Here is a 27,904-nt window from a genome sequence, read left to right as displayed (position 1 = left end):
AAATAAATAAATAAATACGATATAAATATAGGACAAAACACACATCACAACAAGAGAGACAACACAACACTACATAAAGAGAGACCTAAGACGACAACATAGCAAGGCAGCAACACATGACGGTAGCAACACAACATAACAACAACATGGTAGCAACACAACATGGTAGCAGCACAAAACATGGTACAAACATTATTGGGCACAGTCAACAGCACAAAGGTCAAGAAGGTAGAAACAACAATACATCACAAAAAGCAGCCACAACTGTCAGTAAGAGTGTCCATGTTTGAGTCTTTGAGTGAAGAGATTGAGATAAAACTGTTCAGTTTGAGTGTTTGTTGCAGCTCGTTCCAGTTGCTAGCTGCAGCAAACTGAAAAGAGGAGCGACCCAGGGATGTGTGCGCTTTGGTGAGCTTTAACAGAGTGTGACTGGCAGAACGGGTGTTGTATGTGGAGGATGAGGGCTGCAATAAATATCTCAGATAGGAGGGAGTGAGGCCTAAGAGTGTTTTATAAATAAGCATCAACCAGTGGTTCTTGCGACAGGTATACAGAGATGACCAGTTTACAGAGGAGTATAGAGTGCAGTGATGTGTCCTATAAGGAGCATTGGTGGCAAATCTGATGGCCGAATGGTAAAGAACCTGCCGATCTATAAATTATGTCTCCATAATCTAGCATGGGTAGGATGGTCATCTGAATCACGGTTAGTTTGGCAGCTGGGGTGAAAGAGGAGCGATTACGATAGAGGAAACCAAGTCTAGATTAAACTTTAGCCTTCAGCTTTGATATGTCCTGAGAGAAGGACAGTGCACCGTCTAGCCATACTCCCAAGTACTTGTTTGAGGTGACTACCTCAAGCAAGATGCACAGGACATTCTCCAAACACCCGGCAGGGCCGACATCCCCGTTATTTGCAAGAGGAAGCGACGCAGGTACAGAGGACAAAGAGCCGGATGCCTCATCAGGACCCACAGAAGGTGAGTGGGAAAGCTGCCACTACCGTCAATACTACTCGCCAATGTGCAATCATTGGACAACAAATTAGACGAGGTACGATCACGAATATCCTACCAATGGGACATCAAAAACTGTAATATCCTATGTTTCACAGAATCTTGGCTGAATGACGACATGGATATTCAGCTAGCGGGATATACGCTGCACCGACAAGATAGAACAGCACACTCCGGTAAGACGAGGGGGGAGGGGGGGGGGGGGTCTGTGCATATTTGTAAACAACAGCTAGTGCACGTAATTTAAGGAAGTCTCTAGATTTTGCTCACCTGAAGTAGAGTATATTGTGATAAATTGCAGGCCACACTACTTGCCTAGAGAGTTTTCAGCTATACTTTTCGTGGCTGTTTATTTACCACCACAGACAGATGCTGGCACTAAAACTGCACTCAGTCAGCTGTATAAGGAAATAAGCAAACAGGAAACCACTCACCCAGAGGCGGCGCTCCTAGTGGCCAGAGACTTTAATGCAGGGAAACTTTAATCAGTTCTACCAAATTTCTATCAACATGTTAAATATGCAACCAGAGGGAAAAATAATTCTAGATCACCTGTACTCCACACACATAGACGCGTGTAAAGCTCTCCCTCATCCTCCATTTGGTAAATTCGACCACAACTCTATCCTCCTGATTACTGCTTACAAGCAAAAATTTAAGCAGGAAGCACCAGTGACTCGGTCTATAAAAAAGTGGTCAGATGAAGCAGATGCTAAACTACAGGACTGTTTTGCTATCACAGACCGGAACATGTTCCGGGATTCTTCCGATGACATTGAGGAGTACACCACATCAGTCACTGGCTTTATCAATAAGTGCATCGAGGATGTCGTCCCCACTGTGACTATACGTACATACCCCAACCAGAAGCCATGGATTACAGGAAACATTCGCACTGAGCTAAAGGGTAGAGCTGCCGCTTTCAAGGAGCGGGACTCTAACCTGGAAGCTTATAAGAAATCCCCTATGCCCTGCGACGAACCATCAAACAGGCAAAGCTTCAATACAGGGCTAAGATTGAATCATACTACACCGGCTGTGACGCTCGTCTTATGTGGCAGGGCTTGCAAACTATTACAGACTACAAAGGGAAGCACAGCCGTGAGCTGCCCAGTGACACGAGCTAAATCACTTCTTTGCTCGCTTCGAGGCAAGCAACACTGAGGCATGCATGAGAGCATCAGCTGTTCCAGACGACTGTGTGATCACGCTCTCCGTAGCCGACGTGAGTAAGACCTTTAAACAGATCAACATACACAAGGCTGCGGGCCAGACGGATTACCAGGACGTGTGCTCCGGGCATGTGCTGACCAACTGGCAGGTGTTTTCTCTGACATTTTCAACATGTCCCTGTTTGAGTCTGTAATACCAACATGTTTCAAGCAGACAACCATAGTCTCTGTGCCCAAGAACACAAAGCCAACCTGCCTAGATGACTAAATGTGCTTTGAAAGGCTGGTAATGGCTCACATCAACACCATTATCCCAGAAACCCTAGACCCAATCCAATTTGCATACCGCCCAAACAGATCCACAGATGATGCAATCTCTATTGTACTCCACACTTCCCTTTCCCACCTGGATAAAAGGAACACTTATGTGAGAATGCTATTCATTGACTACAGCTCAGCATTCAACATCACAGTACCCTCAAAGCTCATCACTAAGCTAAGGATCCTGGAACTAAACACCTCCCTCTGCAACTGGATCCTGGAATTCCTGACAGGCCGCCCCCAGGTGGTGAGGGTAGGTAGCAACACATCTGCCAGGCTGATCCTCAACACTGGAGCTTCCCAGGGGTGCGTGCTCAGTCCCCTCCTGTACTCCCTGTTCACCCACGACTGCATGGCCAGGCACGACTCCAACACCATCATTAAGTTTGCAGGCGACACAACAGTGGTAAGCCTGATCACCGACAACGACGAGACAGCCTACAGGGAGGAGGTCAGAGACCTGGCCGAGTGGTGCCAGAATAACAAGCTATCCCTCAATGTAACCAAGACTAAAGAGATGATTGTGGACTACAGGAAAAGGAGGACCGAGCACGCCCCCATTCTCATCAACGGGGCTGTAGTGGAGCAGGTTGAGAACTTCAAGTTCCTTGGTGTCCACATCAACCACAAACTAGAATGGTCCAAGCACGACAAAGCCTATTCCCCCTCAGGAAACTACAAAGATTTGGCATGGGTCCTGAGATCCTCAAAAGGTTCTACAGCTGCAACATCGAGAGCATCCTGACCGGTTGCATCACTGCCTGGTATGGCAATTGCTCGGCCTCCGACCGCAAGGCACTACAGTACATCACTGGGGCTAAGCTGCCTGCCATCCAGGACCTCTACACCAGGCAATGTCAGAGGAAGGCCCTAAAAATTGTCAAAGACCCCAGCCATAGACTGTTCTCTCTACTACCGCATGGCAAGTGTTACGGGAGTGCCAAGTCTAGGACAAAAAGTCTTCTCAACAGTTTTTACCCCCAAGCCATAAGACTCCTGAACAGGTAATCAAATGGCTACCCGGACTACTTGCATTGTGTGCCCCCCAACCCCTCTTTTACGCTGCTGCTACTCTCTGTTTATCATATATGCACATTTACTTTAACTATACATTCATGTACATACTACCTCAATTGGCCCGACCAACCAGTGCTCCCACACATTGGCTAACCGGGCTATCTGCATTGTGTCCCGCCACCTGCCAACCCCTCTTTACGCTACTGCTACTCTCTGTTCATCATATTTCTAAGTCACTTTAACCATATCTACATACTACCTCAATCAGCCTAACTAACCGGTGTCTGTATGTAGCCTCACAACTTTTATTGCCTCGCTACTGTTTTTCATTGTCTTTTTACTGTTGTTTTTATTTCTTTACTTACCTTTTTTGTACTATTGGTTAGAGCCTGTAAGTAAGCATTTCACTGTTGTATTCGGCACACGTGACAAATAAACTTTGATTTGATTTGAATCAGGGCGCCCTCTCCGAAAAGGTTAATTAACCCACAGTCCCACACGGTGACATGATATCATTGACGTGACGTGCAAATGAGCGATAGAAAACCGATCGCACAAATGTCACCATTCTGGAATTTATGTATATTTTTTTGGTGCTGGCGCCCCATGCCGCCCCTGGCAAGATACCGCCCTGGGTGGCTGCCCATGTCGCCTATGTCTAAATCCGCCACTGCCAACAAGTGATATTTGTTTCAGTAAGATTGGATTTTTTGCATTATTAACTATACTCCAGGGATGGAACGTAAGTCGCAGAAAATAAAGGTTGTGCTGGCAGCTGCAGAGAGGTATTTGGGTGTGCGAGACTTGACATTAGAAGGAAGCGTTACATTATGTTTAGTGGTGATGTTCCATCCTTACAAAGGAAGTAGGACTACATTCATTTAAATAGAGGAGTAGGGTATTTATTATTATTATATTATTACATTTTTTGTGAGTGTAGTGTTATATGGTAGGGTATTTGTTGTATTATATATATTTTTTTAACTAATTAAGCAAAGTATAAGGGAGTTATACTCCAGTCTAGTAGATGGCGGTAATGCAACATTTATTGGATGCCAACTGCCGTTAAACCTCATCGATGAAGAAGACGTCGATCAGAGCGGCCATTATACAGCCAGTTTCCTTTGTAGGGGGGCGACAGGGAACTAACAGTGCCGTGCCACACGGTGTATACAAATACCAGGAAGATTAGCTAACTTTGTATTGAGGATATCGGTACCGATAATAATCACTGATTATCTCGATGATAGATAGAGCTGCGCATCGTTCTAAGTTAGCTACAACGCCATCCATAGTTCCGGTTGACGTCTTGAGTTGCATCGAAGTTGGGCGAAATAACGGTTATTTCATTACTTCACCATATCCACCAGTTAGCTAAAAACAGCCTATCTGATCAGTTTTCAAAATGGACGATAAAGTCTTTACAAAGGAATTAGACCAATGGGTCGAGCAACTGAATGAATGCAAGCAACTGTCGGAGAATCAAGTGAGAACGCTCTGCGAAAAGGTAAGAACGTCCAACTGAGTGCGTTTCTTCAATGCGTTTCTTCAATGCCTACTTCTCACCGATAACTAGAGAACATGTACAATTTGTATGTCAGATAGCTCTCTCCCTGGCCGAGCTTGCAGTCCAAACACTAAAAGACACACCCTATCCCCTCAGCCCTCAAATTAAGTGGACACTTCTGATGACGTATCATGACGTCTGACGAGTATACACTTGCAGGGCGAGGGAGGAAGGAATGATTTTTAAATGCACCGCCCTTGCCCAGAAATGTGTCACTCCTTCATCCCGCGATGACTGTGTTTTCAGCCACCGTAGGTGCTTTATATGCGTTACAGTCAATTATGATTTCATGTCTACTTATATTAACTATATAATTATTAATATATGCCTACTGTATGATAGCTAGCAAATTAATTAGCTAACGTTAGCCTGCCGAGCTGGAACTTCAGAAGGAAAATGTTTTATTTCTACAATTTCCAAAAGATAACCAAAAAAACATTTACTTTTTATGAGATGTTTGTGTCTTCATGTGCGTTAGTAGCACAATTTCAAATTATTTGCATTTGTTTTTACTTACAATTGTATGTAGACTTCTCTGATGTTGTTTTTAAGTTTTGTCAGGCTTTTCTTAGCGGTTGTGCAATTGTTGTGCAATTGTCACAAATTGTATTATGGGGAGTTTCAGGCCCCGGAGTGAACATAATTGTACACTCGCAAACTCAACTTAAAACGAGGGCTGTGGAGCTTACGTTGCAAACTTCCCTTGCTTGGCTAATCATTTGTACCGCCCTCCAAGATAGTGATGGGGATTCCCCCAAGGGAATAAGTCAAGGGTAAGTGGACAAGGGTATGTCTTTTATCAGTTTGAACCGCAGGCTGAGTCTGTAATATCTACATGTTTCAAGCAGACCACAATAGTCCCTGTGCTCAAGAAAGCAAAGGTAACCTGCCTAACCTCCCTCTCTTTATAAAATTATTAGCCAAAATTGTTGCAACCCCTATTACTAGCCTGTTCAACCTCTTTCGTATCGTCTGAGATCCCCAAAGATTGGAAAGCTGCTGCGGTCATTCCCCTCTTCAAAGGGGTAGACACTCTAGACCCAAACTGCTACAGACCTATGTCTATCCTTCCCGGCCTTTCTAAGGTCTTCAAAAGCCAAGTTAACAAACAGATCACTAACCATTTTAGAATCCCACCGTACCTTCTCCGCTATGCAATCTGGTTTCCGAGCTGGTCATGGGTGCACCTCAGCCACGCTCAAGGTCCTAAACGATATCATAACCGCCATCGATAAGAGACAATACTGTGCAGCTGTATTCATCGACCTGGCCAAGGCTTTCGACTCTGTCAATCACCCCATTCTTATCGTCAGAATCATCAGTCTTGGTTTCTCAAATGACTGCCTCGCCTGGTTCACCAACTACTTCTCAGAGTTCAGTGTGTCAAATCGGAGGGCCTGTTGTCTGGACCTCTGGCAGTCTTTATGGGGGTGCCACAGTGTTCAATTCTCGGGCCGACTCTTTTCTCTGTATACATCAATGTTGTCACTCTTGCTGCTGGTGATTCCCTGATCCACCTCTACGCAGATGACACCATTCTGTATACTTCTGGCCCTTCTTTGAACACTGTGTTAACTAAGCTCTAGACGAGCTTCAATGCCATACAACACTCCTTCCGTGGCCTCCAACTGCTCTTAATTGCAAGTAAAACTAAATACATGCTCTTTAACCTCTTGGGGCTAGGTGGGACGCTAGCGTGCCACCCGTGGTGCACTCCATCAACAGCAGGTGCATTTCAAGAGCGGCAAATTTGAATCCAAATAAATGTCAAAATTCAAATTTTTCAAAAATACAACTATTTTACACCATTTGAAAGATAAACATCTCCTTAATCTAATCACGTTTTACGATTTCAAAAAGGTTTTACGGCGAAAGCATAAATTTAGAGTATGTTAGGACAGTACATTTACAAGAGTTGTGTGTAATGTTTTGTCAAGTCAAAGACAGGGTCACCAAAACCATAAAACCAGCTAAAATGATGCACTAACCTTTTACAATCTCCATCAGATGACACTCCTAGGACATTATGTTAGACAATGCATGCATTTTTAGTTCTATCAAGTTCATATTTATATCCAAAAACAGCGTTTTACTATGGCATTGATGTTGAGGAAATCGTTTCCCTCCAATAACCGGCAGTCAAGTCAGCGTCACAAATTAAATAATTAAAATTAGAAAACATTGGTAAAATATTATATTGTCATTTAAAGAATTATAGATTTACATCTCTTGAACGCAATCAACTTGCCAGATTTAAAAATAACCTTACTGGGAAATCACACTTTGCAATAATCTGAGCACTGCGCCCAGAAAAATACGCGTTGCGATACAGACTAGACGTCATGTTGGGGAGATCTAAAATCGAAAATACTATGTAAATAATCCATTACCTTTGATTCTCTTCATCAGATGTCACTTCCAGGTATCACAGGTCCATAACGAATGTAGTTTTGTTCAAAAAAGCTCATCATTTATGTCCAAAAATCTCCGTCTCGTTAGCACATGATGTAAGCCAGCCGGACTTCTCGTCATGAACGAGGGGAAAAAATATATTTCCGTTCGTTCAAACATGTCAAACGTTGTATAGCATAAATCATTAGGGCCTTTTTTAACCAGAACATGAATAATATTCAAGGTGGACGAATGCATACTCTTTTATAACGTATTGGAACGAGGGTACCCAACATGAACTCGCGCGCCAGGTGTCTAATGGGACATCATCGTTCCATGGCTCTTGTTCGGTCAGATCTCCCTCCAGAAGACTCAAAACACTTTGTAAAGGCTGGTGACATCTAGTGGAAGCAATAGGAAGTGCCAAAATATTCCTAAACCCCTGTGTTTTTCAATGGGATAGGTTTAAAGTCAATACAACACATCAGGTATCCACTTCCTGTCAGAAAATGTCTCAGGGTTTTGCCTGCCAAATGAGTTCTGTTATACTCACAGACACCATTCAAACAGTTTTAGAAACTTTAGAGTGTTTTCTATCCATATATAATAAGTATATGCATATTCTAGTTACTGGGTAGGATTAGTAACCAGATTAAATCGGGTACATTTTTTTTATCCAGACGTGCAAATGCTGCCCCCTAGACCCAACAGGTTAACCGATCGCTGCCTGCAACTTCCCACCCGTCCAGCATCACTACTCTGGACGGTTCTGACCTAGAATATGTGGACAACTACAAATACCTAGGTGTCTGGTTAGAGTGTAATCTCTCCTTCCAGACTCATATTAAGCATCTCCAATCCAAAATTAAATCTAGAATCGGCTTCCTATTTCGCAACAAAGCATCCTTCACTCATGCTGACAAACATACCCTCGTAAAACTGACTACCCTGCTGATCTTTGACTTCAGCGATGTCATTTACAAAATAGCCTCCAACACTTTACTCAGCAAATTGGATGCAGTCTATCACAGTGCCATCTGTTTTGTCACCAAAGCCCCATATACTACCCATCACTGCGACCTGTATGCTCTCGTTTGCTGGCATTCGTTTCATATTCGTTGCCAAACCCTCTGGCTCCAGGTCATCTACAAGTCTTTGCTAGGTAAAGCCCCGCCTTATCTCAGGTCACTGGTCACCATAGCAGCACCCACCTGTAGCACGCGCTCCAGCAGGTATATTTCACTGGTCACCCCCAAAGCCAATTCCTCCTTTGGCCGCCTTTCCTTCCAGTTCTCTGCTGCCAATGACTGGAACAAATTGCAAAAATCACTGAAGCTGGAGACTCATATCTCCTTCACTAACTTTAAGCACCAGCTGTCAGAGCAGCTCACAGATCACTGCAAAAACTAAAAAAAACTTGAATGAGTAGGTGTGTCCAAACTTTTGACTGGTACTGTACATATTCAAAAATGTATCAAAATATTGACCAGAGGACAATATTCAGAAATTATTTCAAAACCCACACAAAGTAGGCTATTGGATTGGCAAAGATTCTTACTTCTGTTACAATGTAAAAATGCAAATGACTATTCAGACAATTTCAAAATATAGATAACCTCTCCCAATACAATTTAGTGGGGACCAGGCCTGACACAAAATGTAGAAATAGTACTTTGACAACAGTTTAGAGAATGCAACAAGTATTAGATAAACACAACTGTTCAGAGACTAATTTAAAACATACACATTTGCTGATAATATTTGTAGTAAAAATGAATGTCACGCAAGTCTTTGCATTTAGTCAACATGTCATGGAAGTTGCTGAAGCATGTTGCTCAGGGGCAGAACAACAGATTTTTACCTTGTCAGCTCGTGGATTTGATCCAGCAGCCTTTCGGTTACTGGCCCAATGCTCCTACCCGCCAGGCTACCTGCCTCCCTGTTAGGCTAGATTTACTTTTTTTTGCCTATGATTTATAGGACAAATTCATATTTCACACTGTCACTTTAGTGTTTGCATTTAGCCTACAATGTGTCATGGAACTTCTGGAAGCACGGCCCCATCCTGCAAAGTGGCCCAGAACACACAGAGCACCCAAAGGAGGTTTCTACACATCTCCCACTTTTTGCCCTGCTTCCATTCCGGATGCACACGGCATACCCTCTCATGCGCCCTTTAAACTTCACCAGAGTGGCCTGCTTTCAAATTGAGTTACAACTCGGTCTACACCCCCTGGTGCCACATTCTTGGCTTCCCGCTTCCTGCCACTATATCCATCACAAAGCGAATGCACAAGTTGCATTTTGAATGCCTTCAGGGACATGCGCCTGTGGTTTCTGTGAAGGGGCCTTTGCAGGGTCCCCCACACAATGTAAGCATGATAATAGCAATTTTGAGCATCCCCCAAAACACATACTTCCACTATTTCCTGGCTGTGTGTCCAACATTATAGTAGCTCCTGAACTGGTCGATGGTCAACCCCAACCATTTTTTTTCTTGTTGAAATCCAGGACCAGCTCTGAACGGAACGTTGTTCCTGTATTTTGATACTGGTTTTAGGGTGTCATTCTCTGAGCTATTAGAACATAGAAAGTACACCTCATTTGTCCCTCCAGCAGCACACTATAACATTATCCACAGGCCGTTTTAGAATCTGACCTCTGTGGAGCTTGCCCTCCATAATGGCCTTGGGGGAATTCTTCCTATTGTTCCTTACTGTGCCACAATAGTATGTGTTAGTGTCAAGAAGATCTCTCACCAGAGGTATGGGTGAAAATAAGATGTCATCATAGACCTGGTGATGTGATGAGAGAGCCCCGCATGAGCTCCATGACAACTAAGGCTAAGCCAAGCTATGTTGCTTCATCCCCCTGACCTGTGTACACACTGAAAGCAAGCCAGTAGCCATTCAAGGAGTCATACACCATATTTGTATCCCACACTTTTTTTGGGGCATTTGCTGCTTTCACAGTAGCCTACTGTCAAATGTTATCATAGTAGTTGAAGTAGTTTGGGGAAATTCTGGCTGAATTTGGATCGAAGTAGTACATGTATTTACTAGGGATGCACCGATATGTCATTTTTGTCCGATACCAATATTTTCCTTGCCAAAAAAACAATACCGATATTTAAACATTTGTGGCCTGTTAAGTATTATAGTACAGTTAAATAGTTGAAACACACACTGACCAAAAAGTTATTTTGTTGGCATCTACGTATGTCCCCATTACCAGTAAAACATAATCAAAACCTATTTCTTTCACTTACTTGCTGTGTTGTTACGTTGTTAATTTGTTCAGTCGCAACCAGGATTTCATCATACATGTCAATCAGTGAAGTTTCAGCTCTGTCTGTCCATGGCCTCTTCCTCTGTGCGCACTGTCACTGTGTCCGTTTCCATCTTGTCCAGCTGTGTCTAACATTTCACGTAAACCCTGCTTCTTGTCTGCATCGAAGTAGCAGTCCTTGTACCTAGCATCGAGCATGGTGGTGACACAATAGAGGCTCAGAGAATGCCACCTTGTTCACAGCCTCTTGTAGAGTACTTTTGCAGTTTTGTTGAGCAGGTGTTTTCATTGCCATGACAGGGTATCACGTCTGCTGCAGACTCAGTTGAGCTTATTTCGAGTCAGTTGTTTGAATGGAGCTAGGAGTGTGTTCATGTTTCAAACGTTCTCAAATGCCATTGAAATGGCAGCAGCGGTATGAGAACCAGCACATTCTTGAGCATGCAATACGGCTTTCCTCAGTACGAAATCCTCGTCGACCCACTGTACTGTCAGACTCAGCATGCTCATGGGGCTGACATTGCTGGTCCAAATGTCAGTCGTGAAGCTAATAGCAGTGACGGCCATCGCAAGTAGCTCATGGATGTGTTTCAACAATACTGTGTAACTCTGGTAGGGCAACATCTGAAAAATAGCACCTACTTGGTGCTCGACCAGTTGCCGAAAGCCAACATCATCCACAACAGAAAACTGTTGATTGTCAAGGGCAATGAATTCTATTATCTTGGCGTTAATGGATTTCGCCTTTGAGTTGTCTCGCTGAAATTTGTTTATCAACAATAATGTGTAACTCCGGTAGGGCAACATTTTTTTTCAAATGACTGCTTGACTTTAACTTGTTTAGTTGTTGGCAGTGTGCACAAAGTATTTTTCAGCTTTCGTTCTGTGTAGCGGTGTATTATTTTTTTTTTGTGGCGTCGTTACGTCATCTATCTACGTTTATATAGGTATGCACGTCAGCTTTGACATCGGTTTTGCACATCGGCGTTAAACTAGACATCGGGCCGCTATTGGCATTTTTAGCTAATATTGGCCGATTTGGATGCGTCTGCATCCGCCTATGTCACACTTCCATTTCTGCGTTGAAAGGTGACAGAGTTAGAGCGATGTTTGTCAGACCATGAGACATCTTGAAAATCGGTCTTCTCACTGGATCATCGGAACGGTATGGACTACAAACACATCTATGGAAAGATGAGACTCTCAAGAAAACAATGGTGCTCTACAACAAGCGTCTTGGGACTCGTCTGAAGTCGGTACACCCGATCTGCCAACTTCTGTCTGAAGCATCCGAACAGTTTGGGCTACACACTAATATGACCCCTCTTTGGAAAGGTGAGACTCTCACGTACATGTTTTTCTCTAGGACGCCCACAGGCCTCACAAGACTTGTCTGAAGGGCCCCCGGTACTGGAAGTATAAATATAGACTGTTTAATGCCAAAAATAACTGGTTAAATACATGTATTAAAAAAAATACAAGAAAAGCAAATGTTTCCTGATCTTGTATCTCTCAAATATAGGACAGACACTTCAAAAGGACCTTCCTTTGGAATGTTTTGGTGTGGGCTAATAGCAGTAAGGTCAAATAAAAATGTACATGAAGTATCCCTAAAAAAAAATATTTTAAGGGGTCGTAAAATTCAATCAAATAGCAAAATTATCCTTAGTATAACCTTCTTAAAACAATTCCATTTAGCTTAGTAAAAAAAAAAACGTATCCCCCGGCTTAGACGGGGCTTAGACTCTTATGGGTTAAACACCAAATCTGGTGGGGGAAAAAACACTCCTACTACTGCTTTCAAAAAACACTTCAAAACCGCATGCCAATGTCACTTTAGGCCCAGGCTGGGTTGTGCAAGGGTGAATGGTGGGACTTGGGGCAGACACAACAGGCTGGGCTGTTGCCCCCATAGATGCTCTTCCTCTCCATGCTCCTCTTCTCTACTCCCCTCTCCTTCCACTCCTCCCTCCCTCGTCCTCTCTGACTGATGTCAGACTGATGGATAATCAGACAGGACAGAGCACACAAAGACGTTCATGGATGACCAGCAGGGTCCGATTATAACCGTAAAGGCTATATAGTCTACACATAGGGCTGTTACGGTGACCGTATTACTGTCACACCGGCGTTCACGAATCATGACCGCAGTCAAATTCCATGTGACCGTTTAGTTACAAAAACATATTTAAAATAATCCATCTACCTTGATGATCTGTTTGGACAATTTGCACATTTGGATGAAAATTACTGTTAATTAATACCATCACCCCTTTTGAATTTCTTTGCCCATGGGAGAAATATATTTCGCCCCCCAGTCCTTTTTCCACAAAACTTCATCTAAAATTGTTGAATGAGTTTCCTGTAAACAATAGATATTATATTCCTTCTCTTTTAGCCAGGTAAATACTGATCATCTTTTATTTTCTGCTAAGCCATAACAATTATAACTGGCTATACTTATTTCACCACTTACCATAATGAGACAACTCTATTCTATTCTATTTTTCATAATGTTTGTAAACGTACCATTAAATGGTAACACAAAAGTATATAGCTATATATAAAAAGTATATAGCTATACCATGATATTTGCTTTGCTACTAAGTAAACCTCCAATTGGTCCCCACTATTCCACCCGCTAAAAGCCCTCCTCATCCCGAGTTGGGTTGTCAACCCAATGCCCGGCAGACTCCCCATCCCATAGCCCTGAAGAGACTGGGATCCATCCTTTGAAAAGAGCACACAGTGCCATAGAACTCTTGCTTGTAGCATGCGAGGCAGATTTTCTAGCTAGTGTTTTGATGTAGTGTACAAAGTTAAAAAAACAACATACAAATCCAATTTTATTGGTCACATACACGTGTTTAGCAGAAATGCTTGTGCTTCTTGCACCGACAGTGGAGTAATATCTAACAATTACAACATATACAGTGGGGGGGGAAAAAGTATTTAGTCAGCCACCAATTGTGCAAGTTCTCCCACTTAAAAAGATGAGAGAGGCCTGTAATTTTCATCATAGGTACACGTCAACTATGACAGACAAAATGAGAAGAAAAAAAAATTCTCCAGAAAATCACATTGTAGGATTTTTTATGAATTTATTTGCAAATTATGGTGGAAAATAAATATTTGGTCAATAACAAAAGTCTCTCAATACTTTTATATACCCTTTGTTGGCAATGACACAGGTCAAACGTTTTCTGTAAGTCTTCACAAGGTTTTCACACACTGTTGCTGGTATTTTGGCCCATTCCGCCATGCAGATCTCCTCTAGAGCAGTGATGTTTTGGGGCTGTCGCTGGGCAACACGGACTTTCAACTCCCTCCAAAGATTTTCTATGGGGTTGAGATCTGGAGACTGGCTAGGCCACTCCAGGACCTTGAAATGCTTCTTACGAAGCCACTCCTTCGTTGCCCGGGCGGTGTGTTTGGGATCATTGTCATGCTGAAAGACCCAGCCACGTTTCATCTTCAATGCCCTTGCTGATGGAAAGAGGTTTTCACTCAAAATCTCAAGATGCATGGCCCCATTCATTCTTTCTTTTACACGGATCAGTCGTCCTGGTCCCTTTGCAGAAAAACAGCCCCAAAGCATGATGTTTCCACCCCCATGCTTCACAGTAGGTATGGTGTTCTTTGGATGCAACTCAGCATTCTTTGTCCTCCAAACACGACGAGTTGAGTTTTTACCAAAAAGTTCTATTTTGGTTTCATCTGACCATATGACATTCTCCCAATCCTCTTCTGGATCATCCAAATGCTCTCTAGCAAACTTCAGACGGGCCTGGACATGTACTGGCTTAAGCAGGTGGACACGTCTGGTACTGCAGGATTTGAGTCCCTGGCGGCATAGTGTGTTACTGATGGTAGGCTTTGTTACTTTGGTCCCAGCTCTCTGCAGGTCATTCACTAGATCCCCCCCCCCGTGTGTTTCTGGGATTTTTGCTCACCGTTCTTGTGATCATTTTGACCTCACGGGGTGAGATCTTGCGTGGAGCCCCAGATCAAGGGAGATTATCAGTGGTCTTGTATGTCTTCCATTTCCTAATAATTGCTCCCACAGTTGATTTCTTCAAACCAAGCTGCTTACCTATTGCAGATTCAGTCTTCCCAGCCTGGTGCAGGTCTACAATTTTGTTTCTGGTGTCCTTTGACAGCTCTTTGGTCTTGGCCAAAGTGGAGTTTGGAGTGTGACTGTTTGAGGTTGTGGACAGGTGTCTTTTATACTGATAACAAGTTCAAACAGGTGCCATTAATACAGGTAATGAGTGGAGGACAGAGGAGCCTCTTAAAGAAGTTGTTACAGGTCTGTGAGAGCCAGAAATCTTGCTTGTTTGTAGGTGACCAAATACTTATTTTCCACCATAATTTGCAAATAAATTCATTAAAAATCCTACAATGTGATTTTCTGGATTTTTTTTCTCATTTTGTCTGTCATAGTTGACGTGTACCTATGATGAAAATTACAGGCCTCTCTCATCTTTTTAACTGGGAGAACTTGCACAATTGGTGGCTGACTAAATACTTTTTCCCCCCAATGTACCCAATACACACAAACATAGTAAAGGAATGGAATTAAGAATGTAAAAATATATGGACGAGCAATGTCAGTGGCATAGAATAAGATATAGGATACAGTATATACATATGAGATGGGTAATGCAAGATATGTAGACATTATTAAAGTGACTAGAGTTCCATTTATTAAAGTGGCCTGGGATTTGAAGTCTATGTATAGTGGATATAAAAAGTCTACACACCCCTGTTAAAATGCCAGGTTTTTGTGATGTAAAAGAATGAGACAAAGAAATCATGTCAGAACTTTTTCTACTGTTAACGTGACCTATAATGTGAACAATTCAATTGAAAAACAAACTGAAATCTTCGAGGGGGGGAAAATGAAAAATAAAAACCTTACAATAACCTGGTTGCATAAGTGTGCACACCCTCTTATAACTGGGGATGTGGCTGTGTTCAGAATTAACCAATCACATTCAAACTCATGTTAAATAGAAGTCATTACACACCTGCCATCATTTAAAGTGACTCTGATTAATCACAAATAAAGTTCAGCTGTTCTAGTAGGATTTTTCCTGACATTTTCCTAGTTGCATCTCAGAGCAAAAGCCATGGTCCGCAGAGAGCTTCCAAAGCATCAGAGGGATCTCATTGTTGAAAGATATCAGTCAGGAGAAGGGTACAAAAGAATTTCCAAAGCATTACATATACCATGGAACACAGTGAAGACAGTCATCATCAAGTGGAGAAAATATGGCACCACAGAGACATTACCAAGAACTGGACGTCCCTCCAAAATGTATGAAAAGACGAGAAAACTGGTCAGGAGGCTTCCAAGAGACCTACTGAAGGAATTTCTGGCAAGTACTGGCTGTATGCAACATGTGACAACAATCTCCCGTATTCTTCATATGAATGGGTTATGGGGTAGGGTGGCAAGATGGAAGCCTTTTCTTACAATGAAAAACATCCAAGCCCGGCTGAAGTTTGCAAAAACAAACATCAAGTCCCCCAAAAGCACGTGGGAAAATGTGTTATGGTCTGATGAAACCAAGGTTGAACTTTTTGGCCATAATTCCAAAAGGTATGTTTGGTGCAAAAACACTGCACATCACCCAAAGAACACTATACCCACAGTGAAGCATGGTGGTGGCAGCATCATGCTTTGGGGCTGTTTTTCTTCAGCTGGAACCGGGGCCTTAGTCAGGGTGGAGGGAGTTATGAACAGTTCCAAATACCAGGCAATTTTGGCACACAATTTTCAGGCGTGTTATGTTAGAAAGCTGAAGATGCAGAGGAAGTTAACTTTTCAGCACGACAACGACCCAAAGCACACATCCAAATGCACGAAAGCATGGCTTCACCAGAAGAAGATTAACGTTTTGGAATGGCCCAGCCAGAGCCCAGACCTGAATCCAATTGAACATCTCTGGGGTGATCTGAAGAGGGCTGTGCACAGGAGATGTCCTCGCAATCTGACAGATTTGGAGCGCTTTTGCAAAGAAGAGTGGGCAAATATTGCCACATCAAGATGTGCCATGCTAATTGACTCCTACCGAAAAAGACTGAGTGCTGTAATAAAATCAAAAGGTGCTTCAACAAAGTATTAGTTTAAGGGTGTGCACACTTATGCAACCAGGTTATTGTGAGTTTTTTATTTTTTCCCCTCAAAGATTTGTTTGTTTTTCAATTGAATTGTTCACGTTATAGGTCACATTAAAGGTGGAAAAAGTTCTGACATGATTTATCTTTGTCTCAGTATTTTACATCACAAAAACCTGGCATTTTAACAGGGGTGTGTAGACTTTTTAAATCCACTATATATAGGCAGCAGCCTCTGTGCTATTGATGGCTATTTAACAGTCTGATGGCTTTGAGAGAGAAGCTATTTTTCAGTCTCTCAGTCCCAGCTTTGATGCACCTGTACTGACCTCACCTTCTGGATGATAGCGGGGTGAACAGGCAGTGGCTCGGGTGGTTGTTGTCCTTGATTTATCTTTTTGGCCTTCCTGTGACATTGGGTGCTTTAGGTGTTCTGGAGGGCAGGTAGTTTGCCCCCAATGATGCGTTGGGCGGACCACACCACCCTCTGGAGAGCCCTGTGGTTGCCGTACCAAGTGGTGATACAGCCCGACAGGATGCTCTCGATTGTGCAGCTGTAAACGTTTTGGGTGACAAGCCACATTTCTTCAGCCTCCTGATATTGAAGAGGTGCTGTTGTGCCTTCTTCCCCACACTGTCTGTGTGAGTGGACCGTTTCAGTTTGTCCGTGATGTGTACGTCAAGGAACTTGAAGCATTCCACCTTCTCCACTGCGGTCCCGTCGATGTGGATAGGGGGTGCTCCCTCTGCCATTTTCTGAAGTCCACGATCTTCTCATTTGTTTTGTTGACATTGAGTGAGGTTTTTTTTTCTGGCACCACACTCCCAGAGCCCTCACCTCTTCCCTGTAGGCTGTCTCATCATTGTTGTTAATCAAGCCTACTACTGTTCGCTGATCCAGTGATGAGGGTGCACGAAGTGGAGGTGTTGTTTCCTACCTTCACCACCTGGGGGTGGCCCATCAGGAAGTCCGGGACCCAGTTGCACAGTGCGGGGTTCAGTCCCAGGGCCTTGAGCTTAATGATGAGCTCGGAGGGTACTATGGTGTTGAATGCTGAGCTATAGAATATCAATGAACAGCATTCTTACATATGTATTCCTCTTGTCTAGATGGGATAGGGCAGTGTACAATGTGATGGCAATTGCATCGTCTGTGTATCTTTTGGGGCATTAAGCAAATTGAAGTGGGTCTAGGGTGACAGGTAAGGTAGAGGTGATATGATCCTTGACTAGTCTCTCAAAGCACTTCATGATGACAGAAGTGCTACGGGGCGATAGTCATTTACTTTCTTGGGTACAGGAACATTGGTGGCCATCTTGAAGCATTTGGGGACTGCAGACTGGGATAGGGAGAGATTGAATATGTCTGCATGCTCTGAGGATGCGGCTAGGGATGCCGTCTGGGCCGGCAGCTTTGCGAGGGTTAACACACTTAAATGTCTTACTCACATCGGCCACGGAGAAGGAGAGCCCACAGTCCTTGGTAGCGGGCTGCGTTGGTGGCACTGTGTTATCCTCAAAGCAGGCAAAGAAGGTGTTTTCACTTGTCTGGAAGCAAGATGTCGGTGTCCTTGTTGCAAGACGTCGGTGTGCTTGTTTTCCTTTTATAGTCTGTGATTGTCTGTAGACCCTGCCACATATTGAGCGGTTGAATTGAGACTTTTCCTTGTTTTGATTGCCTTGTGGCGGGAATAACTACACTTTGCATTGTGCCATATTCCTAGTCACCTTGCCATGGCTAAATGTGGTTGTTCGCGCTTTCAGTTTGGCGCTAATGCTGCCATCTATCCACGTTTTCTGGTTAGGGTAGGTTTTAATAGTCACTGTTGGTACAACATCTCCTATACGCTTTCTGATAAACTCAGTCACATTTGTCAATGTTATTCTCGGAAGCTACCCGGAACATATCCCAGTCCGCGTGATCAAAACAATCTTGATGCGTGGATTCCGATTGGTCAGAACAGCGTTGAATAGTCCTTAGCACGGGTACTTCCTGTTTGAGTTTCTGCCTATTGGAAGGGAGTAGCAAAATGGAGTGGTGGTCAGATTTGCTGAAAGGAGGGGAAAGCCTTATGGGCATCCTGGAAGTTGGAGCTGTTTTGGCAGCACGTACTACAGTCGATATGTTGATAGAAATTCGGCATCCTTTTTCTTAAATTTGCTTTGTTAAATTCCCCAGCTACTGTACAATAAATGTGGCCTCAGGATATGTGGTTTCCAGTTTGCATAAAGTCCAGTGGAGTTCTTTGGAGGGCTGTCTTGGTAACAGCTTGAGGGGGGATATACACAGCCGTGGCTATAACTGATAAGAATTATTTTGGGAGATAATACGGTCGGCATTTGATGGTGAGGTATTCTAGGTCAGGTGAACAAAAGGACTTGAGTTCCTGTATGTTATCACAATTACACCATGAGTTGTTAATCATGAAACATACACCCCTGCCCTTTTTTATTCCCAGAGAAATATTTATTCCTGTCTGCGTGATGAACTGAGAATCCAGCTGGCTGGACCGATTCGGACCGTATATCCCAAGAGAGCCGTGTTTCTGTGGAGCAGAGTATTTTACAATCCCTGATCTCTCTCTGGAAAGCTCTCTGAGCTAGTCAACTTTATTATCTAGAGATTGAACATTAGCGAGTAATATACTCGGAATCGGTGAGTGGGGTGCGCGCCTCCTAAATCGGATTAGACACCACTCCGAGTACCTCTCCTTCGCCGGTGTTGTTTTGGATCGGCTTCTGGAATCGGTTCAATTGCTCAGGGGGGGTGCGAACAAAGGATCTGCTTTGGAAAAGTCGTACTCCTGGTTGTGACTCTGGTAGTGCTGGTGAGTTGCCGCCGCTCTGCTATCCAGTAGTTCTTCCCGGCTGTATGTAATAACACAAAAAAAGACGGGCTAACAATGTAAGAAATAATAATACATTAAAAAACAAAATACTGCAAAGTTTCCTAAGAGCAAGAAGTGAGGGAACCCTCTCTGTCAGCCTACTTGTCTTGCAGCCTTTCATTCACCCTCTTGAATAAATGTTTACATTTGTATACACCAGTCACTGATGTTTTCTGTAATCCACTTTTTGTTCCCCTCTCCAGGCTAAAGAGATCCTGACCAAGGAGTCCAACGTGCAGGAGGTACGCTGTCCCGTCACGGTGTGCGGAGATGTGCACGGCCAGTTCCATGACCTCATGGAGCTTTTCAGAATCGGGGGCAAGTCGCCCGACACCAACTACCTGTTCATGGGGGACTACGTAGACCGAGGCTACTACTCGGTGGAAACAGTCTCGCTGCTTGTCGCACTAAAGGCAAGTGAACTCTGAACTTGATGAGTGGGCTGAAACCACAGTATTTCAGTTTCTGGTATAAAGTCTGTCTTGCCATCAGGGGTTGGAACCGGTTCAGGGAACAGAACCGGAAAATAACGTAATTTTTAGAGGAACCGAAACAGAACCGGGAGCGAAAGTGTGATTGTTCCGGAACAGAAGAGTTATTTAAAAGCATGGGAACCACTGAATAACGTTATTTTACGTTCCAGGCATTTTTTTCAGTCCCACAAAAAAAACGCAACAAAGCGCCTATACAAAGCCCTGACTCTGTCACTCAATAAATTTCTATCTGCCAGTTGAAAATCTTGGCCAGTGTGTGTGTGTAGGCTACCTGCCCCTCCCCTGATGTTACAAAGTGATTCAGAAATTAGGGAGAGATGTTTTTAATTGGAGAAGAATGGATTAACCTTTTCAATGGTAGTTAACTATAGTATCCTTAACATGTTTCACATTGGATTTATTAACTACAAAAAGGTAAGACGTGTTTTTATTCTGGTGACGCTCTGCACACACAAGCATGTTAGCTAGCTAGCTCTGGTCCAACATTAAGCTAACTCTGAAGTTAAGACATTCTAAGTTCCTTCATAGATCAAAGGTCTGCTCCTCCGTCGGTATAATTCTGTGGGCCTGTCATAAGATGCCCGGCGCTTTAAGCCAAGCCTCCGTCTCCACCCTCTCTCGCGCCACACACTTGTCTGTTCAATGCATGTAAATAGCTTGCCCGCTCCATAGCAAGCTGCTCTATCCACACTGATTGGTGAAATAATTTTGATGTCGAGCAAAATGTGAACATGTCAGACGTTTTAAAAGGAACGATTATAATCCGTTACTTTTTGCTGGTCGAAAAAAATATGTATTTTTCCAAATGCGGCGTAAAGTGCATGATTGTAAATGGTTTTGAATACGATGCAGTTAAGTTTTCACATGGTGGCACTGTGCTGCTGTCACATTCTTTGTAAAGGCATTTTTCATTAATCAAGTTTTTTTAGGCCTAGAGCTTTTGGAGCTAAACTCTCTCTCGCTCCGCAGGTCCGTTACCCAAAGCGCATCACGATACTGCGGGGGAACCACGAGAGCAGACAGATCACCCAGGTGTACGGCTTCTATGACGAGTGCTTGAGGAAGTACGGCAATGCAAATGTGTGGAAATACTTCACAGACCTCTTCGACTATCTCCCCCTGACGGCCCTTGTCGATGAACAGGTAACACAAGTGTATAAAGTGGTGTTATTTTATGTCATTGAGTGCATCCCAAATGGCATCCTTTTTCCATTATATTGCACTACTTTTGACCAGGGCCGGATTTTCACCAGGGTCCATAGGGCCGTGGTCAAAAGTAGTCGAAAGTTTACATACACTTAGGTTGGAGTCATTGAAACTCGTTTTTCAACCACTCCACACATTTCTTGTTAAGTGGTCTATCAGAGGACCATCAGACTGAGGCGCGTGCACGGGGCGACACCATGTTTTTATTTTCTCTCTCTTTGTACTAAAACACAGATTCCCGGTCGGAATATTATCGCTTTTTTACGAGACAAATGGCATAAAAATTGATTTTAAACAGTGGTTGACATGCTTTGAAGTACGGAAATGGAATATTTAGAAATATTTTGTCACGAAACGCGTCGGGCGCGTAACCCTTATTTACCCTTTCGGATAGTGTCTTGAACGCACGAACAAAACGCCGCTATTTGGATATAACTATGGATTATTTGGGACCAAACCAACATTTGTTATTGAAGTAGAAGTCCTGGGAGTGCATTCTGACGAACAGCAAAGGTAATAACATTTTTCTTATAGTAAATCTGACTTTGGTGAGGGCTAAACTTGGTGGGTGTGTAAATGGCTAACCCTGTGATGCCGGGCTATCTACTTAGAATATTGCAAAATGTGCTTTCACCAAAAAGCTATTTTTAAAATCGGACATAGCGAGTGCATAGAGGAGTTCTGTATCTATAATTCTTAAAATAACTGTTATGCTTTTTGTGAACGTTTATCGTGAGTAATTTAGTAAATTCACCGGAAGTTTGCGGGGGGTATGCTAGTTCTGAACGGCACATGCTAATGTAAAAAGCTGTTTTTTGATATAAATATGAACTTGATTGAACAAAACATGCATGTATCCACCGACCCCAGAGAGGTTAACAAACTATAGTTTTGGCAAGTCGGTCAGGACATCTACTTTGTGCATGACACAAATCATTTTTCCAACACTTGTTTACAGACAGATTATTTCACTTATAATTCCCTGTATCACAATTCCAGTGGTTCAGAAGTTTACATGGCAGCATCATGTTGTGGGGGTGCTTTGCTGCAGGAGGTGTCTGGTGCACTTAGCAAAATAGATGGCATCATGAAGATGGAAATGATGTGGATGTATTGAAGCAACATCTCAAGACATCAGTCAGGAAATTAAAGCTTGGTCGCAAATGGGTCTTCCAAATGGACAATGACCCCAAGCATACTTTCAAAGTTGTGGAAAAATGACAACAAAGTCAAGGTATTGGAGTGGCCATCACCTCAATCCTATAGAGAATTCGTGGGCAGAACTGAAAAAGTGTGTGCGAGCAAGTAGCCCTACAAGCCCTACAAACCTGACTCAGTTACACCAGCTCTGTCAGGAGGAATGGGCCAAAATTCACCCAACTTATTGTGGGAAGCTTGTGGAAGGCTACCTTAAATGTTTGACCCAAGTTAAACAATTTAAATGCAATGCTACCAAATACTAATTGAGTGTATGTAAACTTCTAACCCACTGGGAATGTGATGAAAGAAATAAACCTTTCTCTCTGCTATTATTCTGACATTTCACATTCTTAAAATAAAGTGGTGATCCTAACTGACCTAAGACAAGGAATTTTTATTAGGATTAAATATCTGGAATTGTGAAAAACTGATTTTACATTTTTTCGGCGTATGTAGGTGTATGTAAACTTCCGACTTCAACTGTACATAATAGGGTGCAATTTGGGACATACATTGAATGTTATGCGTAAGTTCAAAGGAAGCCTTCCTAATTATGTTTGTGATTTACATGTAGGCAACAACCCTCTTTTTTCCAAAGTGACGTAAAGGTAAATCACGTCTATCCTTTCATCCTATGCTGTAGATCTTCTGCCTGCACGGTGGCCTCTCCCCCTCCATAGACACACTGGATCACATCCGGGCCCTGGATCGCCTGCAGGAAGTTCCACATGAGGTCAGTGTTGCCTGACAGAGGACCTAATTAGTCAACCACACAGACAGTGGGGGTAGGATACTAGCTAGCTGTCAGCACCGAGAGGGGCTGTCAGATGGTATGAGGTCGACTGCATGATGGTGTGGTGGTGTTGACCTACCGTAGTGTTAGAGCCAAGCCCCAGGTTGTGTTCAGTAGGCACCAAATGGAGTAAAATAGGGAGACCTTAACTGGACTTGTCCACTGAGAAATGCTCCTTTTTGTTTTCCGTCTGTTTTGCTACGTCATGCCATAATGAACGTGACCCTCGTCTCTTTTCGAGGGGTAGGCTATTCAGGTTCCAATGCATCATTGTCATTGATGGCTGCAGTCTTATGACAAATATTAGGACTGTTTCCCTTCTTTGCAATCCTACTGCCCATTACATATTTAATATGATCTGTCTTCAAGCCGTCCTAAATAAGGTCAGAATCCCTATGCGGCAATTTATTGAGGGCTGCGTTTCGTGTGTGTGTGTGTGTGTGTGTTTCAGGGGCCCATGTGTGACCTGCTGTGGTCAGACCCAGATGACCGTGGGGGCTGGGGCATCTCCCCCCGAGGTGCTGGCTACACCTTTGGGCAGGACATCTCGGAAACCTTCAACCATGCCAACGGTCTTACCCTTGTGTCCCGTGCCCACCAACTTGTCATGGAGGTAACCCCAGTTATGCTTTTAGTTTAGGCAGTTAATGTTTATGCTCAGTGTCTTTATATACTTGGTTGGTGTAGTTTTAGTATCAAAGCAAGTAGCAATTACAGTGATTCTGGGAGTAAAATGCTTCTGTAGATGGTTTAGAATTTGAATTCCCCCATGGAAGAGAGGACAATTTTTCTAAATGTTTCAAGTCAAATATTGTAGTACTTCCATTCTGTACATGGAACCTAAAGGTCTGTTAAGACTGCCCAGAGGGAATTGAATTTGAGATGTCAAAATGAACAGATATCGCGGTAAGAGTAGCCTACACACACTTGAGTTAGCGTGCCCTCCATGTCTCTGTAGATGTTTCAGCTGGCAGCTGCTGTGCAAATGTTAGCTGTTTAACATGGATAAATAATTCAGGAGTCTTGTGTACGCCGTTTTTATTTATAGTATTATCCACTTCCGGCTTTGAGGGAGGAGCTGGCAGCTTGTGTCCAAAATGAAACCCTATCCTGCACGTAGTGCAGTATTTTTGAACAGGGCTCTCTTTTTAAAATTTGCACTGAGGGGAATAGATTGCTATTTGGGACGCATCCTGGTAATTCACCTGGCTCAGAATTCCAGGGCCAGAATGTAGAGTTGAAAATTAAGCTGTGTACTGTATGCATATAACTACTTCTTGTAAGAGAAGGGTTTAAGTACCTAAAATACATACATGGCATATGTCCTCAGAAAGATCTAACTAATGATTAGAATAAGCAATTTAAGGTTCACTTTACTTTTTATAGTGATGCTGATTTTTGTTTTCCAGGGCTACAACTGGTGTCATGACCGAAACGTTGTCACCATCTTCAGTGCACCAAACTACTGCTATCGCTGTGGCAACCAAGCTGCCATCATGGAACTGGATGATACTCTGAAATACTCTTTGTAAGTGACATTGAGGTTATTTGAGGCTCTAAGGACAGGTGAACTCAGATTAGTGTTTATAACCAGGTTTCCATCCAACCGGTTCATACAGATTAATTACCTGATGCATTAAAAAAGTCACGACCGGACTGATGGAAACATACAATTGTACCAGCATTTCCTATCTGTCGACAGACAATTTGTTGGTTCGACACGGTGGGATCTTTTCAAATCAAATTTTATTGGTCACATTGACATGGTTAGCAGATGTTATTGCGAGTGTAGTGCAATGCTTGTGCTTCTAGTAACGACAGTGCAGCAATATCTAACAAGTAATATCTAACAATTCCACAACAAATACCTAATGCACACAAATCTAAGTAAGGAATGGAATAAGCATATATACATTTATGGATGAGCAACGTCAGAGCGGCATTTGTATGTATAAAGTGAGAAATGGCGGTGGAAATGCCTTTTATGTGCAAATATTGGTATAATAACCATCATATTGAAGTAAACTTGATATGTTGTGTGGTCCTCCCACTAGGACTCGGGAAAGCATGCAGTTTATTAGGCTACAGATTAAATAAGTTATAATGAACTGCACAGAGTGGTGATAATGCATGGTGGTGAGCTTTATGCACCTTTCTTATTCTGGTGATGTTTGTTTATCAATGCATGGTGATGAGCTTGATGCACCTTTCTTATTCTGGTGATGTTTATTTATCAATGCATGGCTGCCGTTTGACAAATAAATATTGTCCTTAATAATCTCGTGTAGGGAGCCTACCTGCACTGTATTTGCCAGCTGTTGGCTATAGTGCACGTGCCAAGACCAGAGTGGGCACATTTGTTGTATAATGCAACAGTATTTGTGACACATCATTATTTTTATCTGCAGTACGTCTACACGCATAGCCCTGTATCCCCAATAAGTTTGTTTGATTGAAATGCACCGCTGGTGGGGAAATGTTTTTTTTAGGCTGTTTTCAAGCTAGTTTTCTGCAATTATACATGTTCTGCTATGGGGCTGAGAAACATTTGTGCTAATTTTCCAAAATTCTATGTATTTTTTCATGAATGCTGTGTTCTTTTACTATCAATGCACGTAACAATCAATGCACAAACATGGCTATCAATGCTGCTGAATTCATAGTTGTTTTTTCAGCTGTATAGCATTTATTTTGGTGATTTTTAGTTCTTAATGATTATATTATAAATAAAAAATATATACAGTGCCTTCAGAAATTCACACCCCTTGACTTTTTCCAAATATTGTTGTTACAGCTTGAATTTAGAATGGATTTATGAGATTTTTTGTCACTGGTATTGTCACACAATACCTCGTAATGTCAAAGTGGAATTAGGTTTTTCGAAATTTGTGCAAATTTAATTACAAATTAAAAGCTGAAATGTCTTGAGTCAATAAGTATTCAACCCCTTTTGTTATGGCAAGCCTGTGTGCAATAATAGTGTTTAACATCATTTTTTTGAATGACTACCTCATCTCTGTACCCCACACATACAATTATCTGTAAGGTCCCTTTGTCGAGCAGTGAATTTCAAAAACGGATTCTACTACAAAGACCAGGGAGGTTTTCCAATGCCTCGCAAAGAAGGGCACCTATTGTTAGATCTGTAAAAGTGCTGGCATTATAAATTGAGTTATACATTCCATTATCACCTCGATTGTAATTGTTCTGAAATGTTCAAATGTGCCAGTTCTGTAATGGTCTTCATTGGAGTCATCCTAATGTTGTATTTACTGTCCTCCTCCAGCCTTCAGTTTGACCCTGCACCTCGACGCGGGGAGCCCCATGTCACCCGTCGTACCCCCGACTACTTCTTATAAATACCCACTGGCCTGGTGGTGGAGGAAGAAGACTGCAAGACTGCTACAGCAAGCAAACAACAAACCCCCCAAAACCTGTGTGCATATGACCTGTTACAACATGAAGCACTGACATGGACCAAAATGTGCCATATAAGCATTTAGTACATAATACAAATTGCACTGTGTCTCAGTACTGCAACACAGTGTCCCGTTTGAGCCTTTACTGTAGTTGCCTGCTGTATAATATTGATCGTAATGTTATTTTGTTTATGGGCTCTACACACAGAGAGAAAGCATCCCTATATACAGTATTTCCCATTATTGCGTCTGAGCGCACAGGCACTGCCATTGAGGCAATCTCTATTTTTAAGTGGTCAATTTTCTTCATGATTGGCTAATCTCTCCTGATTACCCAGTTGGACATGATTTCCAACAGGGGGGGGGGGGGGGAAGAGAATCAGCCAATGAAGTTGGCTGTCCATCTAAAACGGCCTTTTGGCCACTAGAGGCCTCTCTCTGCAACTGTACATTACTCTGCACAAAAAAATGTGATAACTTGCTTACTTTCCCCACCCAAATATCACTGGGCAATGATACATTTTCCATTGGCAATGCCTGGCATGTGAATAACGGTATTTTATACAAATGCACAAGCTTACATCCCCAGCCCACTCTTCTTCACCAAACTTCTTCCTACTCTTCCCCTTGGTCTAATCTACCTGTTTTATTTTCCTCTGTATATTTGTCATGAAGTGATTGCCTCTTTGATGCATTTGAACTAATAAAGTACTTTTTAATTGTAAATGACACCAAATCGCTGACTCTCAGGGATATTTTCAATCGAAATTGTCCACTCTAAAGTAAATTTGTGTAGCAAAATGTTTTAATAAATCTTGGGAACCACTGGAATTTATACACAAAATGTGGTGTTTGAGCATTGGGAAGAGTACACTAGGCAGAGGTGGAAAAAGTACTCAATTGTCATACTTGAGTAAAAGTAAAGATACCTTAATGTAAAATGACTCAAGTAACCCAGTAAAATACTACTAAATGTGCTTAAGTACAGTGGTGTAAAAAGTACTCAATT

At 42.7% G+C, this 27,904-nt stretch overlaps 1 protein-coding gene across 1 annotated transcript; it reads left to right on the top strand.

Annotated features, from left to right (window-relative positions):
• Window positions 1-4,639: 4,639 nt before the first annotated feature.
• On the top strand, window positions 4,640-27,621 carry LOC106562890 (serine/threonine-protein phosphatase 2A catalytic subunit beta isoform). Its single transcript, XM_014127962.3, has 7 exons — window positions 4,640-5,033; window positions 19,987-20,196; window positions 21,247-21,420; window positions 23,327-23,416; window positions 23,928-24,089; window positions 24,886-25,004; window positions 26,763-27,621. The coding sequence occupies exons 1-7, from the start codon at window positions 4,932-4,934 to the stop codon at window positions 26,833-26,835; spliced, it is 930 nt and encodes a 309-aa protein (XP_013983437.1). The 5' UTR covers window positions 4,640-4,931; the 3' UTR covers window positions 26,836-27,621.
• Window positions 27,622-27,904: the final 283 nt, after the last annotated feature.

The sequence above is a fragment of the Salmo salar genome, chromosome 11 (assembly GCF_965601325.2).
Source record: "Salmo salar chromosome 11, fSalSal1, whole genome shotgun sequence".
NCBI lineage: Eukaryota > Metazoa > Chordata > Actinopteri > Salmoniformes > Salmonidae > Salmo > Salmo salar.
This window is presented reverse-complemented; position numbering and strand designations above follow the sequence as displayed.